We start from the raw sequence: 21,530 nt of genomic DNA on the forward strand, positions 1-21,530 counted from the left end.
ATATAGCAAAAAAAAAAAAAAAAAACACGACACCAAAAAATTAAATATAATAATTTAATAAGGCATTTAAACCAATCCACGACCGTCCTCAGCACAAATAGTACAAAAGTTACAAATACAATTGTTATTTTATGTTTTCTAAATACCAAGGCCATAAAATCCAACTTATTCACTGATAAACAAACAATACCCTCAAATGATCGTCTCTTCGGGACAGCCATTGCCGCTTTATTATTGGAAGACACACGACAACGAATCGATATGATGCAGGCTAATAGGCAGAAGAAGATAGAGAATAGTATTAGGACACAGGATTTGCCTCCCATATACACCCAGCACTAGGCAAAGAATGGGAAAGTGAACTTACACAAGTGCAGGTCAGCAGGGGACACTTTTATAGGACAGGTGACAGGAAGACCTGTGCGGGACACATAGCTAAGGAAAGAGTCAGCGATTGTATGGGAAATTTTACATGTGTGAATCAAACCTTATCAGATCAGGTCACAGATTTCCCTCCCGGTGTGGATGTTGTGTCCACCTGCTTGTAGCAGAATCTCCATCAGGCTCAGCGTGCTGGGAGGATATGATGGCTGATCACTTGAACACATACTCCCTCCCCTCCTCTCCCTCTCATCCTTCATCCACTCCAATTCACTGTCCCCTCACTGAGAAACCTCTACAACATACCCAACAACTCCATACAATCCACATCTACCTGGCCTCCACAGCCACCCAAAATCCCCCGACCCCCTGCTCTCTCCCTCTACCCACTGCTCTCCCTCTGTATACCCACTACTCTCCCTCTATATACCCCCTGCTCTCTCTTCATCACCCTCTCTTTCACTAAAACCCAGAGGCCATTAATAGCTAATGCTGGAGATGAATGGCTCCCTGCCATTCTAACAAACCCCTTTTAATTACACGTCAAACTAAAGTCTTTTTCACTTTCAAAGGGGGTTAATCATTATATTAAAAAAAAATCTAAACAGCACTTAAACTCTCACTAGGATAAACTATGTAAGCAGATGGAAAAAGAGCAAATCCTGCCTCAGAAAAAATTAAGTAATCTAACTTTTATAGAAATACAATAATTATAAAATAAAATAATTCCAAATATACAGAAATGCATGTGATTTGTAACATAAATGAAAAAAAATAAATAAATACATACATAAATATTTACAAATGCAAAAATATTATACATTTTTGTTTTATTTTATTGTTTCTATTTTTATGTCATAAGATTTTCTTTCTTTCTTTCTTTCTTTCTTTCTTTCTTTCTTTCTTTCTTTCTTTCTTTCTTTCTTTCTTTCTTTCATTCCTTTTTTTCTTTCTTTCTTTTTCACTTCCTCACTGTCTTCACTCTCTGTGTCGGTGTGCATTGCTATTTTCCTGGCTCTATTTCTCAGGCTCCTGGCCCCTTCGTCACTGAGGTTATATAAATGTTATTTTAGTGAGTGTGAATGAACATTTGTGGCAGGGCCTGCGGCGATGTAACCTTGGAAGGGCAGAGAGGAGAGACAGGAGGAGGATGCTTCATTACTGCTGATTAAAAGGGGCTTTTAATAAAGAAGATAATTCGCTCATTTGCACTTTTATAGAGGAAAGGTATAGTGCTATAAACACCGCTTCTTCCTAGCGCCTGGGATTCGTATATAGAGACAAAAGTCACAGTAAAATTATAGGTGAAGAATTCTATCTTCCTCACAAACACTGGATAATTCAACAAACAAGCACCGCCTAGCTGTCAATTTGGATCTGCTGTGTTTACCCCTGTGCTCTGGTCCTTTTCCCATGGCCTGACCAGTCACAGTGTATGCAATCTTCCTGCTGGTCAATAGCATGGCTGAACAGGACATAAAGTGGTGAAATATTACAGTATATCTAAAACCTAGCCTTCTTTTTTCATTTTGGATAGAGGAGGTTTAAAATCGCCGTCAGACTGTTTCCCATAAGAGAGATTTCCCTGCACTTCCTGTTCTGTAAGTTCATCAGGAAGTGAGAAGTTTCCTTTCCAATTTGAAGATAATCCTTTCAGTTGTCAGTGAGCTAGTGGTGCTAACCCCCACCATTCTGTGTAAATAAAAGAAAGTTCTGTCTTTAGTTACATGTTAAGTTCATCGGTTTGTATATCTATATATATATATATATATATATATATATATATATATATATATATATATATATATATATATATATATATATATATATATATATATATATATGTATATATATATATATATATATATATATATATATATATATATATGTGTATATATATATATATATATATATATATATATATATATATATATATATATATATATATATATATATATGTGTGTGTGTGTGTGTATTTGTATTAAAATGCGGTACTGTGATTGTGTCTCTTTAATGGGTATATTTCTGCTTGGTTTGTGTGTTTTGGTCATTTTATATGTGTTGCAATCCCCTTGCCTCTTCGGTGTTTTTATACTTTATTTTTAAAACCTTGTTTTCTTTTACACAAATGTAACACTGTGCCATCAAGCTTTCTGTTTTCTTGTATACTCTTTTTTTCTTCTTCTTCTTCTTGTTAGTACTGTGCGTTATGTTTTAATTTTACATGCTCTTTTATGTGTATTGGACTATTTTAGTTGATAAAGCTTTGGTGTGTGTGTGTATGGGGGGGGGGGGGGGGGTTGTTTTGTTTTTTTTTGTTTTTTAAGCTTTCTCTTATTAAGATTTAAAACTGCCTTTTTTTCGTTTGTTGCTTTCTATTGCAATGTCTGTTTCTATTATCTTTAAAATGTTATGTAATTGTGTATGTGTTCAGTCTTTGTTGGTCTGGGGAAGTCCTGTGCTCTGTAAAGGACTCCCCTTCTTGTCTGTATTTGTGGAAATGCCTGTAGTAAAGGCTAGAGGTTAAAGTGTCGGGTTCTACATAATGAACAGCACACGTGGCCCATATGCCATTCAGGACAGTAAATACACAGTTTTCCTCTCCTCCAGCAGCCAGGCCTTATATATATATATATATATATATATATATATATATATATATATATATATATATATATATATATATAATCTAGCTATACCTGCCATGTCTCCCAGTCCTCAGTGCTGGAGGAAACACTCGGATCAAATATGCAGTGGTATTAAAAGCAGGCAAAAGGAGAGGAAATAGGGGGTCTTGGATGAAAGAGAGAAGGGATAGCTTTAGGGTAATTGTGCTGTGGAGTGTGAAATTGCAGCCTGTGGTGTTCCGTATTGTACCAGAAGCTCAACAAAACTCATCCTTCCAAAGACTCTTCCACCAGCCTCTCCATTTTGGCCACGAGTGTGTGTTCAGAAAATGAATGGGCGACACAAATAAAATTAAATATATATCTCTTTATACCTCAGGTATATGTGTGCGTCTCTGCTAAGCAGAAGATTGCTGCTGAGATCCCATCATAGAACAAATCATTCAATAGGAAAAATGTTCCCAGCTTATATTCAAACCAGACAATAATAGTAAACCTTCAATATTCTACATGAAATGTCATGTTTATACTGACCTCATGAATTGTAGAAAACTTATTCCATATTCTATTACTATGATGAAAACTTTATTTTCTCTTGTTTGGTGTTATTTTTTTTTTTTTTTTTTGCAAGCAAAAGTGGCAACATCCTACTTATATAATGGGCATTGTTGACGAAGTTTAATACAGTGATACAGACCTTAATATTAGCCATGTAACTGTAATTTTTAAAATATCATTGGACTCAGCTAAAAAAGCTGACAGTTTTTTTTTTAATAAGTGTCCTTATCTGCCACTTTTTTTTTATATATATATATAAGTGTCCTTTATACCGATATGTGAATTGAGCCTATTCTGTTTATTGATTTAAATCATGTTATGTATTATAGATTGAGTTTCTTTTTTTTCTACTTAGCTTCTTCAGTGTGGGTATGGTATTTTAGCCAGGTTTTAGCTGATAGGGGCCATTTTTTTTTTTATGGCTTCAATATTACATGTGTGTGCCACTTAGGGAATATCTCTCTCTCTCTCTCTCTCTCTCTCTCTCTCTCTCTCTCTCTCTATATATATATATATATATATATATATATATATACAGAGAGGAGAGTGATCTAATAATAATAATAAACGATAAAAAATGCAATAGTAACAAAAAATAATACAAAATATAATAGTAATAATACAGTGTGTGTGTGTGTGTGTGTTGCATACATACAGATATATGATTGAAACAGATGGAACTTTCTCTATTTGGATACTCATATTTTCACACTGCACTTTATTTAAGGTTGTTTATTTAGTTGGATGAGAAGAGAGATTTACCAGCAAGTGAAAGTACATCCACAATCCCATGCACTGCCAGGCTTGTTAGCTGTACCTTTTTCACAGGAAAGGGGAAATTTAGGTGTAATAAGAGCAGATAATCCAGCATTTCCCCTGCATCTAGCGCTGCCTACAGTATATCCAGAGGCTCTGGATAGAATCACTGACAGTCCAGATAAGATAATCGTTGTAAAGATAACTTCAAACACTGATTCTCACTTCCGAAACACAACTAGCAAAATGTACAATGACAGAATTTTCTTCAACTCTGGTAGCCTGGTAGCCATGAGCAGCCATCAGCAGATTTTAATGCATTGGAGAGATGTTAGAGAGAAAACTAATGAAGCAGCTCCTCAGATTAGTATCTACTATATTCTGAGAAAAGTTTATTTTTTGCCACTAAATTTCCGCACTGAGGCTGGGAAGCCTTTTTGAAGTGTAAATGTTTTGGAAACGAGTGACTGAAAAGTTCTCTGTAGAAAGCCAGGGAAAGAAAGGTTAATTTAAAATCTGATGCTAGACCTAAGAAAACCAATCAAGCTTAGCCATGTAAAAAAAAAAAAAAAAAAAAAGGCAACTGGAATTGAGGCAACAACCTACGTTTTGTATAGCAAGGAAACACAGCAGTGTTGTCCAAAAATCCCTTTGGACAAAAGTTATGACATTTGCCAATACACTATTCGTATTCCTTTTAGGCTAGGTGTACGAGCTAGCGCTTAGTTACTAACAGTAGGGGGTCAATAGATCTACTATCCCTAGAAGTAAATTGGGATCCCTGAGAGATCTGACAGTTTTACTTGTGTGAAAAATGCCACATTTAACCTTAAACAATGGACTTTAATTCTCAATGATGTGTTTTCTTTTCACATACCATCACTAGTTATAAAGTTTTAAAGCCTATTAGGGCCCAGCATGGTTCCTTAAAAATGCTGGACTTAAATCAATAGAGGAAAGCACAAGTAGAGCTCTTGTAATGTATGTGGACTGAGCGTTTGTATAACAAAAATAAATGTACTTACCATGAATATCATCATATCTCTCACTACTCATCTGACACAATTACTCACACATTACTTTGTATTGTTGAGAGAACTGTAATCTGCATTAAAATACAACTGTTGGTGTTGAACGAAATAGGTGTTAAAATATTCTTGTAAGAAATCTCTTACCTTAGCTAAAATAAATGAAAAAAAATCAAAATAAAAATTAAATGATAAGATCCTTAGAGTCTGCACCTTGGACCTCTGTACTGAGTTGCTGGCACTGGGGTCTCATTATTCTAGTAGTGAGCTGCTGGACTGGGTCATAAGAAAAAGAAAAAAGTGCTCAGAAACTTTTTTTCCTCCCTCCAGAGAGCAATGTCTGTTTTATAACCAGACCTGAGAGCGCCATCTACAGCTAATCTTGATAAAACATCAGATAAGACAGCGCAGGTTGGTCACACTCTTCTTAACTCAAGCTGGCATTTAAACCACTTGCTAGCCACTTAAATCTATTTACTGGAGAGTGAACAAGGCCAGGAATGATATACAGTATATAAAAAGGAGGAGGAAAAACATATCAGATTTGCCTGCTCCTACTATCCACAGGCCAGCCTGCAGAGAGTGGAGCCTGCATGTTCAGGGTGACTGCTCACAGGAGAGTTTAGTGTGGACAAGCAACATGCACCAATGGCTCTGTATGAGCCTTCAAATGACTAATAAGTACTCTGTCTAAAAAGAGCTGGACATGTAATAATGTTTCATTAGAAAACGACTAGCTGATGGGAAAATAGAGACTTCTCTGCAGCAGGTGACTCTTCTGCTGGAACTGATACCCCTTCAGATGAGAGCAAACGCCGATGTTAATGAAATAGCCAATATTTGTTTTAAATATATATGCCTGTCTACATGTGTGTATAAGTGGTCGTGTCTGCACCCAGAGATATCCATATACAGCTGCTACATAGGAGGCCCACATGACAACAAAAAAATCACAATGGCATTCAATGTTTCAGATTTTAATACATTTCAGATTTAAATGTATGTAAGCCCTGAGAGTATCTATGCACACGTTATATATATTTCTGTGTAATCTCTCTCTCTCTATATACACACACACACACACACACACACATATGTAGTGTATGTGTAGATACTCTCACATGTCATACAAATTGTGTATATAGGTGTATGCGTGTAGTTTAACAAAAAAAAAAAATATATATATACAAACACACATGATATCTATCTATCTATCTATCTATCTATCTATCTATCTATCTATCTATCTATCTATCTATGTATATATATATATATATATATATATATATATATATATATATATATATATATATACACACATGATATATGTGTATACACATGTACACATGTGTGTGTGTATATATATCTATATATATATCTATCTATCTATCTATATATATATATATATATATATATATATATATATATACACACACAAACACACTCACGATAGATAGAAAGATAGATAGATAGATAGATAGATAGATAGATAGATAGATAGATAGATAGATAGATACATAGATAGATACATAGATACATAAGATACATAGATAGATAGACATACATATATAGTATTCACACACCCTACATTTGTATTTTAATCATTGTATATTTATTATATAGGTTGTTAAAGGTGGATGCATTTTAATCAAACGTATTCTCTTAAAATTAATGTTTTAGTTGATATTTAAATGTTAATGGATTAGATTGAGAGCCATCCCCATTTCCATGGATTTTTTTGACAGTGGACCCTTATTGCAGATCACTTGGGATATTGTAGTAACTTTGTAGCATGGAGCCATGCCCCCTTTATACCCTGCTACTCCACCTGAAGGCAATAGACAGGCTCTCTGACTTCTGCTATCTGTATTCCATTGATCCCAGGACACTAATGATAAATCGATGTTACTTCCACTTCGGGGAATTCATCATTTGCCTTTTCAATGCTTTTTCAGAATCTATTTCTTTTTAATGTGGTCTTATTTTGTCCCTGGTGTTGCAGCAGCCTGGCAGAGAGATGGAGTTGTGTGTTGATGTGCTGCAGACAGTGAAGTGTTAAGCAATAGAAAGTCTATAATCAGTGTTAAACAAATAGCCTGGATGGTAGGTGAATCTCCATTTGTCATACCGTGGCTGTACTTTTATCTAAGGCTTATGTGATGATGTGCTGTGTGTGTGTGTGGTGTGTGTGGTGTGTGTGTGTGGTGTGCCATCCTCCCCTCACCCCTCCACAGTGACAGGGTAATGCCAGGGACCTCCTCACTACAGCTCCAGTATTTTTTTGCGTTGGCGAATCACCGAGTGCTGGAATCTATTCCCTTTGTCTGACAAGTCATCCATCTCCCAGCTAAAGGGGGAGGGCAGTGTGTGTGTATGTGTGTGTGTATGTGTGTGTGTGTGTGTGTATGTGTAGAGGGGTGGGGGGGGGGGGGGGATCTGAGGGGCTTTGCAGCTTTTAGAGAGACACACACAGGGAGAGGAGGCTCCATTCTCCAGCCAAACCTCCTAGCACACACATCCCATCTTAAAGTGACAACTTCAGCCAGTGTCTCCATTTTCCAGAGATCGCTCTGCCTATCTATCCCCGACATTGTACACACTCACACACTCCTGGATATTTTTTTTCCTTGTTTAACTTTGCTTTGAAGTCAGAAAACTCCAACCAAAGACTTGGAGGGGAACAAACTCTTACTTGAACGCGTCAGGCTTCCATTAACCCGCAGCTCACAAGTGTCTGGTGTGGTCCAGCAGCCATGAGAAGAGCTTCTTGCTGGCCCAACATCTCCTCTTCTTCTTCCCAGGAAATCTGAAGGACTCTACCCCAGCCAAAGCTGTCACCAGATCTGAACCCCATCCTGCAGCCTTCAGTCCGGGGGCAGTGGGGACCCCTCATCGAGCCTGGAAACCAGCCTAGCCTATTTTCTTCAAGTCTTGAAGTTCAGTCCAAAGGCGAAACGGCGACTACAGCCGAATACCTCCCTTTCATTTGCCTCCCCATGGATATGCATTGCAAGGCAGATCCCTTCTCGGCTATGCACCGTGAGTACTATCCATTCCATTACAACCTAAATTCTGCTCTCAGGGTCCAAATCCCACTGCCTGGAGCTCAGCTCAGCCCCACTGGCAGCATCTCTTTTCCATCTAAAACACGATTTACTAACACAATCCTTATTTTACCCTTTTTAAATAGGCTGACCGATGCCCCTAATTAATAGCATTTAATAACACAGCATCGGCATTCCCCGAATAATATTCTCTGCATTGTAATAATAATGATAAAAATCATAACGCTGTAATAAAATGACCTCTGATCTAGCATGAAATATGGAGCAAACATGCCTGAAATTAAATTACACGCCAAGGGAAAAAAATATTTTAAAAGACAATTTGTAGGGGAAAAAAGCTTATTAGCCGGCGCTTAATATTTTTTTAAATAGGAGCATTACAGGAAAAATAAACTGATATAAATAATAGGATGCTAGTGTCCACTTATAAATAGACAAAGGGCACATGGAAGTGTCGATAATATCTGGGATAATCCATAGATTAAATACAATTAATATCTCTGAGATATATATACAAGACCAGTGTCGGTGCCATTTAAAAGCTGAAATTATATGAATGATATATATATATATATATATATATATATATATATATATATATATATATATATATATATATATATATATATATATATATATATATGTGTGTAACTGAATAAAGGGATATATTGTGAACTCTCCTAACCCAACATTGCAGGTGCACCTGTGCGGGTTATCCTAAATAAAATAAATAAAAAATAAATAACATAAAGAAAAATGTTACACTTAAAAAATGCTACAACATGTGTGATAGTAAGATAGGAAATACTACATTTAAAATGCTACAATAAGCAATAAGCAATAATTATATACACACATATGTGTGTGTTATTATTCATTTGTAATCTTTTCTTTTCTCTTCTGCATCTGTTGCCTTTTAATAATATGTAATAGGAGTTATCAGAGGTATGATGAATAATTTATCACAGAGGTGCTGAGAAAATTGCAGCTTGGTAACTGTATAGCTATAACTTGTCCACAAGCTGCCGGGTACCATTGAGGGGGATACATGGCCAGCCCAGGCCACAACAACGTGACACTGTAGGTGCCAGGTCTAGGAGGAGGGCAGGAAGGGGTGTCACTGGCCAGGAAGGATCTTCTGGGGGAAAAACTGTATTTGTGCACGGTGCTGGATCGATTTAAGGGCAATGAGAGTTTCCTCAAGTTCACAGTCTATAAGTCACTGTCAGCAGCACGGGGGATAAACTCACCAATATATATACATCATTTTTCAGAAAAGTAGAAAGCCTTCTGAATTCCAATTTAATAGAGCATTAACACTTTTTATACAGAAACACCTGCCTTCTCTGTACATAAGATAAAAAAAAATAATATATATATATATATATATATATATATATATATATATATATATATATTACATTACAGTAACATCTGCTTTCCCCTGCATATAGATAATGCATATAGATAATAAATGTTTTCTAAAAAGGTTTACCTAATATATATATATATATATATATATACATATGTATATATATATATATATATACACATATATATATATTTATATATATATATATATATATATATATATATATATATATATATATATATATATATATATATATATATAATGTGTTCAGTGCTTTATACTTATATATAATAATATCTATCTATCTATCTATCTATCTATCTATCTATCTATCTATCTATCGATCTATATATATATATATATGTGTATATATTTTTTTTTTTTTTAAGCTTCAGTGTTTAACACAAAATCCCCAACTGCTTTATGGGTCTTTCCCTTATAACAGAATGATCTACTCTATATATACTTTTATTTTAGCACAGCCTTCCAAGCAATTGTATGATTATGAAGTGGGCAGAGCGCATGCCTGGCGCTAATGCTGGTTGTCACCCGGCTGGTCACGTGTTGTTGTGTGATCTCTCCTTGATCAGAGTAAAATTGTTGGTGTAGAATAATCATGATTCCATTGTGAGGAGCCCTGATTATTCTGCTTGGATTGGGGTCACAGTTGGTCAGTGGCAGGAGTCAGCATGTGTGTTGTGTGGATCTCATTACACTGCACTGACCTAGCATGGAGCCCATCCTAGGTGTAACCTTTAGAGGTGACACGTTTTAATCTAGGCAGATATCACATACATAGGAACAATCACCTGTAAAGGATGACCAGACTGGACCAGAACTGAACAAACTTGGGTTTGGAGAGCTCTACCAGCTTATAGGTGCTCCCAGCAGCAAAAGGTGCTCTATTCCTTCAGACCACCTTCCTATTCATTAATTGGCAGGGATACAAGAAAAAAACAACCGATAGTACATGATTTTAGATCAGTTATGTATGTCATCGAATCAATCTGTTTTATGGTTATCATTTGCTTTTGTGATCTCATCCCTCTACTATTTGTTGTCTAATTAATTGTTATGTGCTCTCTCTCTCTCTCTCTCTCTCTCTTTGTGTCTCTGTTTTTCATTCTCTCTTCCCCAGCAGGGCATGGGGGTGTCAACCAGCTCGGGGGGGTATTTGTCAATGGCAGACCTCTACCTGATGTGGTGAGGCAGAGGATAGTAGAGCTGGCCCACCAGGGTGTCAGACCCTGTGACATCTCCAGGCAGCTAAGGGTCAGCCACGGCTGTGTGAGCAAGATACTGGGCAGGTAAGGACCTCTCCTCTACATAATGCAATAATCAAATATATATAATTATTATTATTATAATATTATACAGGATTTATATAGCGCCAACAGTATACATTCTTAAGTGTATATATATATATATATATATATATATATATATATATATATATATATATATATATATATATATATATATATCTTCTCAATAACCCCCCAACCTAATTTTCGGGGCTGTACTTGTGCCTGATGAGCCAAGGTTAGCTGGCACTTATAGATCCATGTCCCTCAGGAGAGTCTGCATTATATGGGTGAAAGAGGTGACACCAGAGGATGTTAGCCATCATCAACTAACGGTTAATGAATGCGCACCTTATTAATAATCTAATGAAAGAACAATTTCTGATTTTACATATGTCCTTTGCAGCTCTTCCAATTTGCTACACAGTACTGATTAAAATGACATTACAAGGCTTTAATAGCGCCTGTGTATTGATTTGTAATTCAGCTCGCAAACACATAAGTAATTATAAAACCTAAGTGACTATTAGTATCATTATTATATTTACATCAAATTGGTAACAGGGAGCTCCCCATTGCACGCCGATTTCCGATGCCAACGTTAGGATAAACTCTAGAAAACGTCCAATAAACCTGGAGGAAGTAACACTTGCACAGACATTCCTGTGTTCTTCTTTTCTCTATGGAGAAATGTGCTGATTGCAAGTGATAACGCCTGTTTATTGATGCCATTATACGTGGGTCGGATAATGGACGGATGTGCAGTTCATATACATCTGGATCTATATCATTTTATCTATACATTATATGAGGGTCGGGTAATGGATGCACTTGCAGTTGATGAAGTTGATATACATTTGGATCTATATATTAACAGCTAATATATATATTTATATATATATATATATATATATATATATATATATATATATATATATATATATATATATATATATATATATTTTTTTTTTTTTTTTTTTTATGCGCTGTATTAAATTTATGTGTATATGTATGCTACAATATATCTACGAATGATAAGTATACACTGTGCTTGCGCCTTATTTGCGCTATATTATAGGAATGCATGCATGTGTGTATGAGCCAAGAGTGCCAGCTCCGGGGCTCACTGACTTGCTCTGTCCTTCTTGTACAGGTACTATGAAACGGGCAGCATCAAGCCGGGAGTAATTGGGGGATCCAAGCCTAAAGTAGCCACCCCAAAAGTAGTAGATAAAATCGCAGAGTACAAAAGACAAAACCCCACGATGTTTGCGTGGGAGATCCGGGACAGACTGCTGGCAGAAGGGATCTGTGACAATGACACTGTGCCCAGCGTTTCTTCTATAAACAGGTAGGAGCTGACTTCTGTACCTTGCTGACCATTGTTATAGCCGCTGTCACCAATTGTCCCCTCCATGTCATCAACTTAACTCTACATCCCAATTTGTATCTTCGCAGCCTGCATGCTAGAATATTGTTGTAATCGTCTGCTGATTTAAGGGATTACTAGAAATAAGTCCAGTTTAATACTTTGTGAAAACTGTTTCTTTTGTCTGTTTACACTATGGATGGAAAATGTCACTTTTGCTGTCTTCGGTTGGTTTATGAGTATTACAGCTAATGTCTTCAGTCATTTTAGTGTTCTCAGTAATTAAGAATTTAACAGCTCCCAAATTTACAATCACAAAAGCTTAGCTAGTGAACCATTAAGATATCAGAGTTTATTTATCTTAACCAAACAAAATGGAAATACTCAGCACACGTGTGGAATGGGTCGGGATTACAGAGGATAGAGCATGTAACCAAAACTTCTTGTTTTTTTTTCTCCCAAGTGGTTTGCTGGTCATGCTTGCACTTTACAGAGCTTCCAGGAATCAATGGTATTACAGGATTACACCTGTACACAGCCCATCGCAGTTCCATTAACTATTGTTTGTCTTACAATTTAAAAGACTGGATTTTTTAGTAACTTTAGGGGGAGGGGGAAGCTAAAGAATCCTTAAAGTAGGAACACAGTCATGAAAAAAGACCTTAGAAAACCTTAGAGTAAGAACACTGTCATGAAAATAAATAAATTAAAATTGCTATTCCACCTAGGTAAAACTTGGCTTTTTACATCTTTACATTTCTATAATGAACTGTATGTGCTATGTTTACTATATATTATTATTATTATTATTATACAGGATTTATATAGCGCCAACAATATATTGAACATTTCTCTATCCTAGCAAGAGTATTATTTCTTACTTATTGTGCATTGAGTATAAATATTTTAGTGGATATTTAAAATGTATCCATGTAGAAATTCTGAAGTAATCCCAGAGATTTTAGAATTTAGCTAAATTAAAAAAAAAATTATATATATATATATATATATATATATATATATATATATATATATATATATATATATATGTTTTCTTAATAATACTATACTTGTACTAATCCATATGCATACATGTGGTACTTTCCATCTTGTGACAGGCACTATACAGAAAAAAAAGTCTTATTCTTCTATCCTTTCATAAGATCAGTGACATGTTATTATTTATTCAGGATAAATAAGGAAACAGCACAGCTATAATTACAAAATGCCATGCAGAAAGCCAGCAGAAAATACAATTTAGATATTATCTGTTGCAATTGCTCTGGCATCCTACGTAAATGTTTTTAATATTTCACAAATGACATGGAATTATCCCAAGTCATCTTGCAAGCAGCAGGTAAAATTAACTGCTGGAATGTACCTTGGCTCACAGAGAGTCCCTGAGACACACATGCGCTGTTATATACTGCTGGGCGACTTGACGAAATTATTCCTGTGTGTACCATCTGTATTAAAATGGGTATTAAGATATGAATAGGGTAACATAATACTGATTGACTAATTATACACCTTCCTATAAACTTCCCATATTCATTTTTTCCCTCTTGTTTCAGTTAGGTATAGAAGGGAGATGAAATACATTGGCATTCATATATGCCACGAGGCAAGGAAGCATACACACACATGAAATTGATTCTCACAGTATAGAAATCATGTTGGTTTACACCAAAATATATTTTCTTTGCTTAGAGAAAGCTTATGACTTCATTACATAGCAAGCAGAGGCTTTAAAGACACATCAGTAGCATGTTTTAGAAATATAACAATTAAGAATGCAGTTGTTATATTAATGTTAATTAAGGAAGCTTAGCTTTCTGTAGATAACAGCACTAGTCAATCAGTCCTTTTTAAGCCCTGATGTTTATTTCTGATGTAAAAGAGCTTTAACCAAACCACATCACTCTAGACAAGATATGTCAACTGGTGTTGGTTTTTATAAGGAGTGAGAGAGGGCCATACATGTTCCAATCTATTTCTCACGACCCTCAGCCAGTTTAAGAATTTTAACTGAACTGGGCCCATGACTGTTTTATAGGTCAACACATTGCACTTCCTTACATAATGTTGTAGCTGAATACTGCAAGATTATCCTCTGGCACTTTTATGGTAACATAGGGGTTTATTTACTAAAGGCAAATCCACTTTGCACTACAAGTGCACTTGGAAGTGCAGTCGCTGTAGATCCGAGGGGGAAATGCAAGGACAGTAAAAAAACAGCATTTTTGCTTGTACACAATTGGATGATAAAATCAGCAGAGCTTCCCCTCATTTCATATCTTCCCCTGAGATTTACAGCGACTGCACTTCCAAGTGCACTTGTAGTGCAGAGTGGATTTGCCTTTAGTAAATCAACCCCATAGTGTAGTAAATATTGCAGTTATTATTATCAATGTAAGGTGCTTAAATATTTTTTTGGAATTAGGTGTGGTCTTTGGCAGGTCTACTGTGGTTCCTTGTAGAATCATTCCATTCAATTTGGCCCCCTGTTCTATTTGAGTTTGACATGGTTGTTTTAGATCGTGAGAACTATGAACCTGTGAAATACAATAAATTATTAATAGCATTTTTAACCTTTTGCTGTATAATAGTGTTAATGTATTTTTTATATAACATTAAAGGGTTGATCTTGTAGACTCTGAGCAGCCCAGAAAAACAATGTTTGCTTCAAATGGATTGGACATTTAAGACAAACACAATTAGCCTTACTTCTAATAGGATCTGGCAAAGGGGCATTGGTGGAGTCATAAGCAAACTTTTATCCGTTTCTTTACCTCATTAACTAAAAGTTAGGTAGCAAAAATAATTGTAATCCTAAATCCCTTCCAGACAACGAGGCCTACTCTCTAAAGTAGTTGAAAACATAACTGGCACCCTAAGAATTGTAAACTGGCACATGAAAGCATTTTTAACCTCTGACTTTAAGTGAACATTGAAGTAAAAGTCAGCAAGCTAAAAATTGTTAACTGAAATCACACATAGATGGCTGTATTTAGAGAACACATAGGACTTTCTATATATTAAGTAGTAGGAAAAATGACGCTAAAAACACAGTGGGCCTAAATTATGCAAAAACAATTTTAAAAGATTTAATATTAACCTTGATTACGCTGTTGCTGCCTATTCTTACACAGAAAGGTATTTTGTAAACTTACAAATTGGTGACTTTTTAAAATGAAATTTCCTGTTTTTTGATATTGTCATTTTTTTATTTTTCTTTGTAAGGCTAAAATTTTAAATTTTTTAGATTTGAAAACTTTACCTGAGTTGATAGAGTTCAATAACACTTAAAAAACAATGCAGATTTGGAGAAATGTAATACAATTGCTATTTTGCCATATGTGACATTGTACACCAAGAAAACAATCTTAAAATAATTCCTTAAACTTATGATTTTTTTTTTCATTTTTTTGCTAAATATCTTTCTGTGGATATCCATTAAAACAGTTACCCACATTAGCAGTATTTTAGCTTTCCATTTCAAAATTCATTTTATGACTAAAAGTGAATTACTATAAAATATACATTAGTGTCAGTTATGACCATAAAAATCAATACTTAATGATAAATGTATTGCCATCACAAAGATTAATTACTGTATTCTGTGTGTTGGAAATTGATTTTTACAGTTCTTATATGCATTTTAATTTTCACAAAACAGTGTTTCAAAGAATATGTGCTGCCCAAAAGATACAGTTTAGAATACGACTTAAAATGGGTTTTTGTATGGCTTTTTATTTTTTTTAAGCTGGAATGCAGAGAAGTTGAAAAAATATATTTTTTCATGCTTTATTTTATATTTGATGTACAATGCATTAAGCTTTTAATTTTGTTTAATGACTGATTAAGTAGGGATACATTATTTCTGTCAGTGGCAAGGATTGTCATTGTGTATTTATGTTTTTTTATTTTTTTCTAACTCTAGGGATAGCCATAGAAATTACTATTGTAGTTGTTGTAGTAACTTAATATTCCTAGCAGAATGAATTAATTGTTGGCCCTTCAATTTAACGACTCTGCTTTGGAATGTACCCCTGAGCTATACATTACAGGGGCATTTACATTATTTTTATTTAAAAGAAATGTATGCATTCACAGAGTGGCTGTGATAATAAAGCATACAGCCTTTCTTTATCAATGTTCATTTTACTGTTCATATTAATTAAGAATTTCTAATTGTTTATTAGATTGTTTTGGCTCTATGAACTGCTTTGGTGTATCTGCTTATTGCATAAAGTTGTCATACTTCTGTAAAAGAAAGCAAGGATATTTGTGCTCAGTTAGTTAAAACCGCCTTAGTTTTCCTTAGGGTGCCTAGAGCAGGAGTATTTCCTTATACCAAAGCTTGCTATATCTGTTGATCTACATGCATGGGAAAAATGAACGCTGGGAGTAGGTTCATTACAGGTTTCCAAAAAGCAGGAACTGGCTATTTTGGCAAAGCAGTGACACGTTGGGACATTGTTGGGGTATATTTTAAATGTTTGGCCAGGATTGGTTCAATCCAGGCTCATTTCACTGTGAATTTTTAGCTACTATTACTTTTTAAAGTCATGGCTTAAGATGTATTGCTCATGGGAAAACTTTATTCTACTGTATGGTAATTTGGAGGACATGGGGAGAGATAATGATGGAAAGTTAAAGTGCTTTTTCTGACTGTGGTATCTCCCTACATTTTGCCTTTTCAGTGTTATTATTGAAGGACAATGAGTTGGTCAGTTGCATCCTTCTGTAGAATAATTTTGTATTTTTATTTTGAAATGCAGCGGTAAGAGAAAGTTTTGTTTTAGCTTGCCAGGGCTAGACACTTTCAATGCCATTTCCTCTTCATAAAGCAAAAGTGTCCAGGGACAAATATCCTCTTGTAGTCTTGTGTATCACTGCTTTGTATGATATTGTTAATTCTATATAATAGATGGAGTGGTTTCCTTGCTCATAATGACTTTACATAATATACATATTGACATAGAATACCCCAACATATGTGAGATTCCCCTATGTGTACAGTATATCAATGCTCGCGTGTCAAAGCCTATAGATTGGATGGTTGATAAGATTATCACTGTAAATATAAAATGCTATAAATCCATACAGTGCTAGGTAACCTCTCCACTCTGTTTACTTTCACAAAGGCTAAATATATTTGTTAATGTCCACTCAGGGAGGTACAGTTCATTGAGGGTGGTCTGCACTGAAATTGTAGCTGCAACAATCATCCCACAGAGAGGCAGATTTAGATCAGAGACCAACACAGGCCCCTCTGTTTGTATGAAAACCAATCAATAACCTGGTAACCAGACCCACTCAGTCTGGGAAATAGACATCAAAATAGTTCAATACTGGAATCATACAATGACATTGCGGATGGGTGGGGAATAGATTCCAATGAAAATGTGGAAACCACACAATATGACACAGTCCATGCAGATAAGCCTGGTTAAACTGGTCTTTGCATTGTAAAGAATCAGAAAAAATATGTAACTTACTTTATAGGTCAGTAGTAACAGACTCTGATAGAAAAAAAATGGATAGGGCTTGAAAACAACAGAAAAAATATTATACCCCAAGAGACACATTTTCAAACAGTCACCTTTTGGGTGAATTTTTAAAGTTCCATTGTGTACTGTAGCTGAAATCAAAGTTTTTCCTGTACCCAAACTAACAATGGTGTTATAATATGGACTGGTAAAAAAAACACACATATGACCCAATCAATTTATTTTCAAGGCATTAACACAGGAAGGCTCCCAAAAAATAGCCAAACCTTGTAGGGTGCTTAAAGTGAAACCAGGTTTGCTGAGATGATGTAAAATTGTGCCTTTGGTAAAACATATTCATTGGCTTTAACACGGCTAACAACCATGCTGCACCTTATTATAACAGCCCCAACTTAGTGCTGGACACATTTTGTGCAGGAAAGAACATTCTAATGAATGTATTTCGCCATTTTTAATACATCCAATGGATGCACAATTAGAGCAATAAAAATGTAAGCAACGCCTCCATGCTTTTAACTAATCATGTTGGTGCTTACAATTAAGTGAGGTATCTTTTTAGTATAATGTAAACATGTTGTTAAATCTGTAACTAATATGTATATAGCAACGTAATGGAGTAAGGCCTACTTGCATTGAGTTAGCGTGTGCTTCTTCTGAGAGTTCCATCTTCCCTCTACACTCTATAAACATTCTGGTGATTTGTGATAGTGGTAGGGACAATGGATTGTGAGTAGGAGAAGGGCTGCTTCCAAGTAGTTGAATTACTAAAGGCAAATGCTAAAAGTTGTGGACCAATAGTGGAGTTATCCTTATCTTAGTTAATGAGGTGAAAATTCCCTTTGCATAGAATACCCAATCACAAGCAAGGAAAATTAAAACTCAGTTGGATGATGGAGGTCTGCAGAGCTTCACCTAACGCGTTAAGCTAAGGGAAAATTGCCTTGCAAAGTGAACAGCCTATTTACCTTTAGTAAATCAACTCTCAACAGTCAAATGATTGTTTGCCTATTGGAATTATTCAATAAAGAAAAGAAAAATTCCAAGAAAAACTAGTGCAGTATCCCATCGTAACCAATTGGCATGCGATCTACTTAGGTCAAAACACATATTCTTTTTCATTCCAACGAGTTGTGCACTTAATAATTACCAAGTCTCTACTGAATAGTACATATATGTTTTAACAATTTTTTTCATTCTTTTCTAGAAGACACAGATACACAGTTAATACTGACATTATGTATATGATTTTGGCAAAGCTTCCCTATCTCTTGCAGCAGTGCTGGCAGAGAGGGTGGAGAATTAAGGAGTCAGGTGCAAATCCCACCCATCTGTGCAGAGCTTTAATGAACTTTGCACTGTAACTAGGGGTCACTCTTCCGTTACACTGGCATCAGTATAACATTTTAATGAGATGTTTAGAGAGCGCAGGCTGCCTCACAAGAGACAAGCACACACACATGCACATTCACACACAAAAAGTGAAGAAAAATTCATTTCATGCACTGTGGCTGCTTAAGAAAGGGCAATTTGAGCAGGACCCAGCATATGTATGTGATAAACGTTAACTGTGCATTAATCGTATTAAAGAGGCACCTATAAACTTTTCATTTCTAATTAAATTCAGATTGGTGATTTTTTTTTTAGCTTCCAATAAGCCAGCATACTATAGAACTATTGTTTATGTGGAAAATTAAAATGCAAATACAATAGGATTTATTTCCATTACTGGTATGATATGCTAGAATTCTCTGTTTAACAGCCAACAATTATTTAAAACCAGGGTATTTTTTTCTAGGGCTTTGCTAGAGCTTTGTTCCTTTTCACAAGGTCAAATGCCCATTATGCCCCCAAAATCCTTTGCAAATGGGCAGTCACATTGTATTGCAATGCAATATGCGATAGGCTTTGAAATGCTGGTTGTTAAGTGACTGAGTTTAGCTTTCAAACACACTGCAGGACAAAAGCTCGATGAAACAGACATTACTGCAAATTACAAAACTTACTTGCCTGCTAACACTGTGTATCAGTAATAATAATAACAATATGAAATTGGATAATTCTAATAATGACTATACTTACATTTTTTATGAGGCTGGGCTTAAACTGAAAACTAGCACTGCTGAATGAACACATCCTCTATTTGTCTTAAACAGATTCGAGAGACTGCTGCTGTCCGCATAATGACCTCAAAAAGGATTTTCTTGCCAATATGATATTAAATTGACATAGAGCAATGAACCATAAAAAAGGCACGGAGGTGTATATATATTATAAAACAGACATTGAACCTATATGCAGAGCAGTAAGCTATATTCTTCCAGACCCTCGCTTTTTATCTTTCTAAAGCACCCACCCATGCGTTACGCCACTAAAATATGGAAATGGGTGCCAGGTTAATTTTGCAGTGGCAAAATGCTGTTTGCATATAATGAGACTTGCTTGTGCCTTTTCAGCAGAAAGCCCTGCACAGTAAAGAAGCATAGGGTCAGCACTGTGTTTATGGATCTCTACAATAATATCTTCTGCACAAGCATTCCAAAAAAAGATACCAGCTCCAATTATGGATGGCATCCAGCTACACCCATGCCACTAGATTATGAATAAACACATGAATATAACTGTGGTAATAATACTAATATGGCATTGGCAGTGCAATGGAGATCTGGCCACAATGGCATGTGAGTCAAAACAAATCCTTTCTAAAAAAGCAAAAAACAAAAAAAAACCTTTTCATTTATTGATAATTCTCCTCTGCAAAATGCTTTCCCAGGAGCATCCATAAAGGCCATTACTGAGGCAAATGCATTAGGTGAGGAAACAGGCTGTAACCAAGCAGAATGGCACACTTTATTCTTTGAGTGACTACCCCGCTACACAGTGGATGTTATGGATATAGTAAAACAAAAAGCACTTGTTGGTATAACACACTGCCAACTATTGTTTTACTATCCAAGATTTTACTTAATTAGATGAAAAGCGATATACCAAGGACCAGAAATGGAAAATAAAATTCTCTATACTTCATGTGTGTCCTTGGACCTACTTCTGGGGAAGCCCATTTTAAAGCCCAATCAAATAGTTATATGTACTGATTGATCACCAGGCAAGAAAAGCAGGCACACTGACAGCGTGAGGAGAAAAAAAAGCTGATCACCAGCTTATGTGCAAGGGACATCGGTTCCGAAGAGGAAGAGGCATTTCTGCCTCATCTGTGCCCACCAGTACCCCCTGCCAGTGCCACCTACCATTGCCACTTGCCAGTGCCCACAGTGCCACCTATCAATGCCCATGAGTGCCACCTATCAATGCCCACAAGTGCCACCTATCAATGCCCACCAGTGGTGCCAATCAGTACCACCTAGCAGTGCTGCCTATCAGTGTAACCAACCAGTGCCGATCAGTGCCCATTATTGCCACCTATCAGTGCCCATCACTGCCACCCATCGGTGCCCATCACTGCCACCTATCAGTGCTGCCCCATCAGTGTACATCAATGAAGGAGGAAAATTACCTGTTTGCAATATACATTTTTTTTTTTTAATTTGGTCTTTTTA

General features: G+C 35.8%; 1 protein-coding gene across 12 annotated transcripts in view; it reads left to right on the plus strand.

The window, feature by feature from the left end:
• Window positions 1-7,799: 7,799 nt before the first annotated feature.
• Window positions 7,800-21,530, plus strand: part of PAX2 (paired box 2) — an 81,888-nt gene continuing 68,157 nt past the window's right edge. For 9 of the 12 annotated variants that reach the window (XM_073596590.1, XM_073596593.1, XM_073596592.1 and 6 more), the window contains exons 1-3: window positions 7,800-8,389; window positions 10,926-11,094; window positions 12,245-12,442. In XM_073596590.1, coding sequence (XP_073452691.1) covers window positions 8,347-8,389; window positions 10,926-11,094; window positions 12,245-12,442 — 410 coding nt within the window. In that variant the 5' untranslated portion in view covers window positions 7,800-8,346. The remainder of the gene's footprint in view (window positions 8,390-10,925; window positions 11,095-12,244; window positions 12,443-21,530) is intronic. The other 3 variants (XM_073596591.1, XM_073596597.1, XM_073596602.1) reach the window with 1 other exon arrangement.

The sequence above is a fragment of the Aquarana catesbeiana genome, linkage group LG08, assembly GCF_042186555.1.
Source record: "Aquarana catesbeiana isolate 2022-GZ linkage group LG08, ASM4218655v1, whole genome shotgun sequence".
Taxonomy (NCBI): domain Eukaryota; kingdom Metazoa; phylum Chordata; class Amphibia; order Anura; family Ranidae; genus Aquarana; species Aquarana catesbeiana.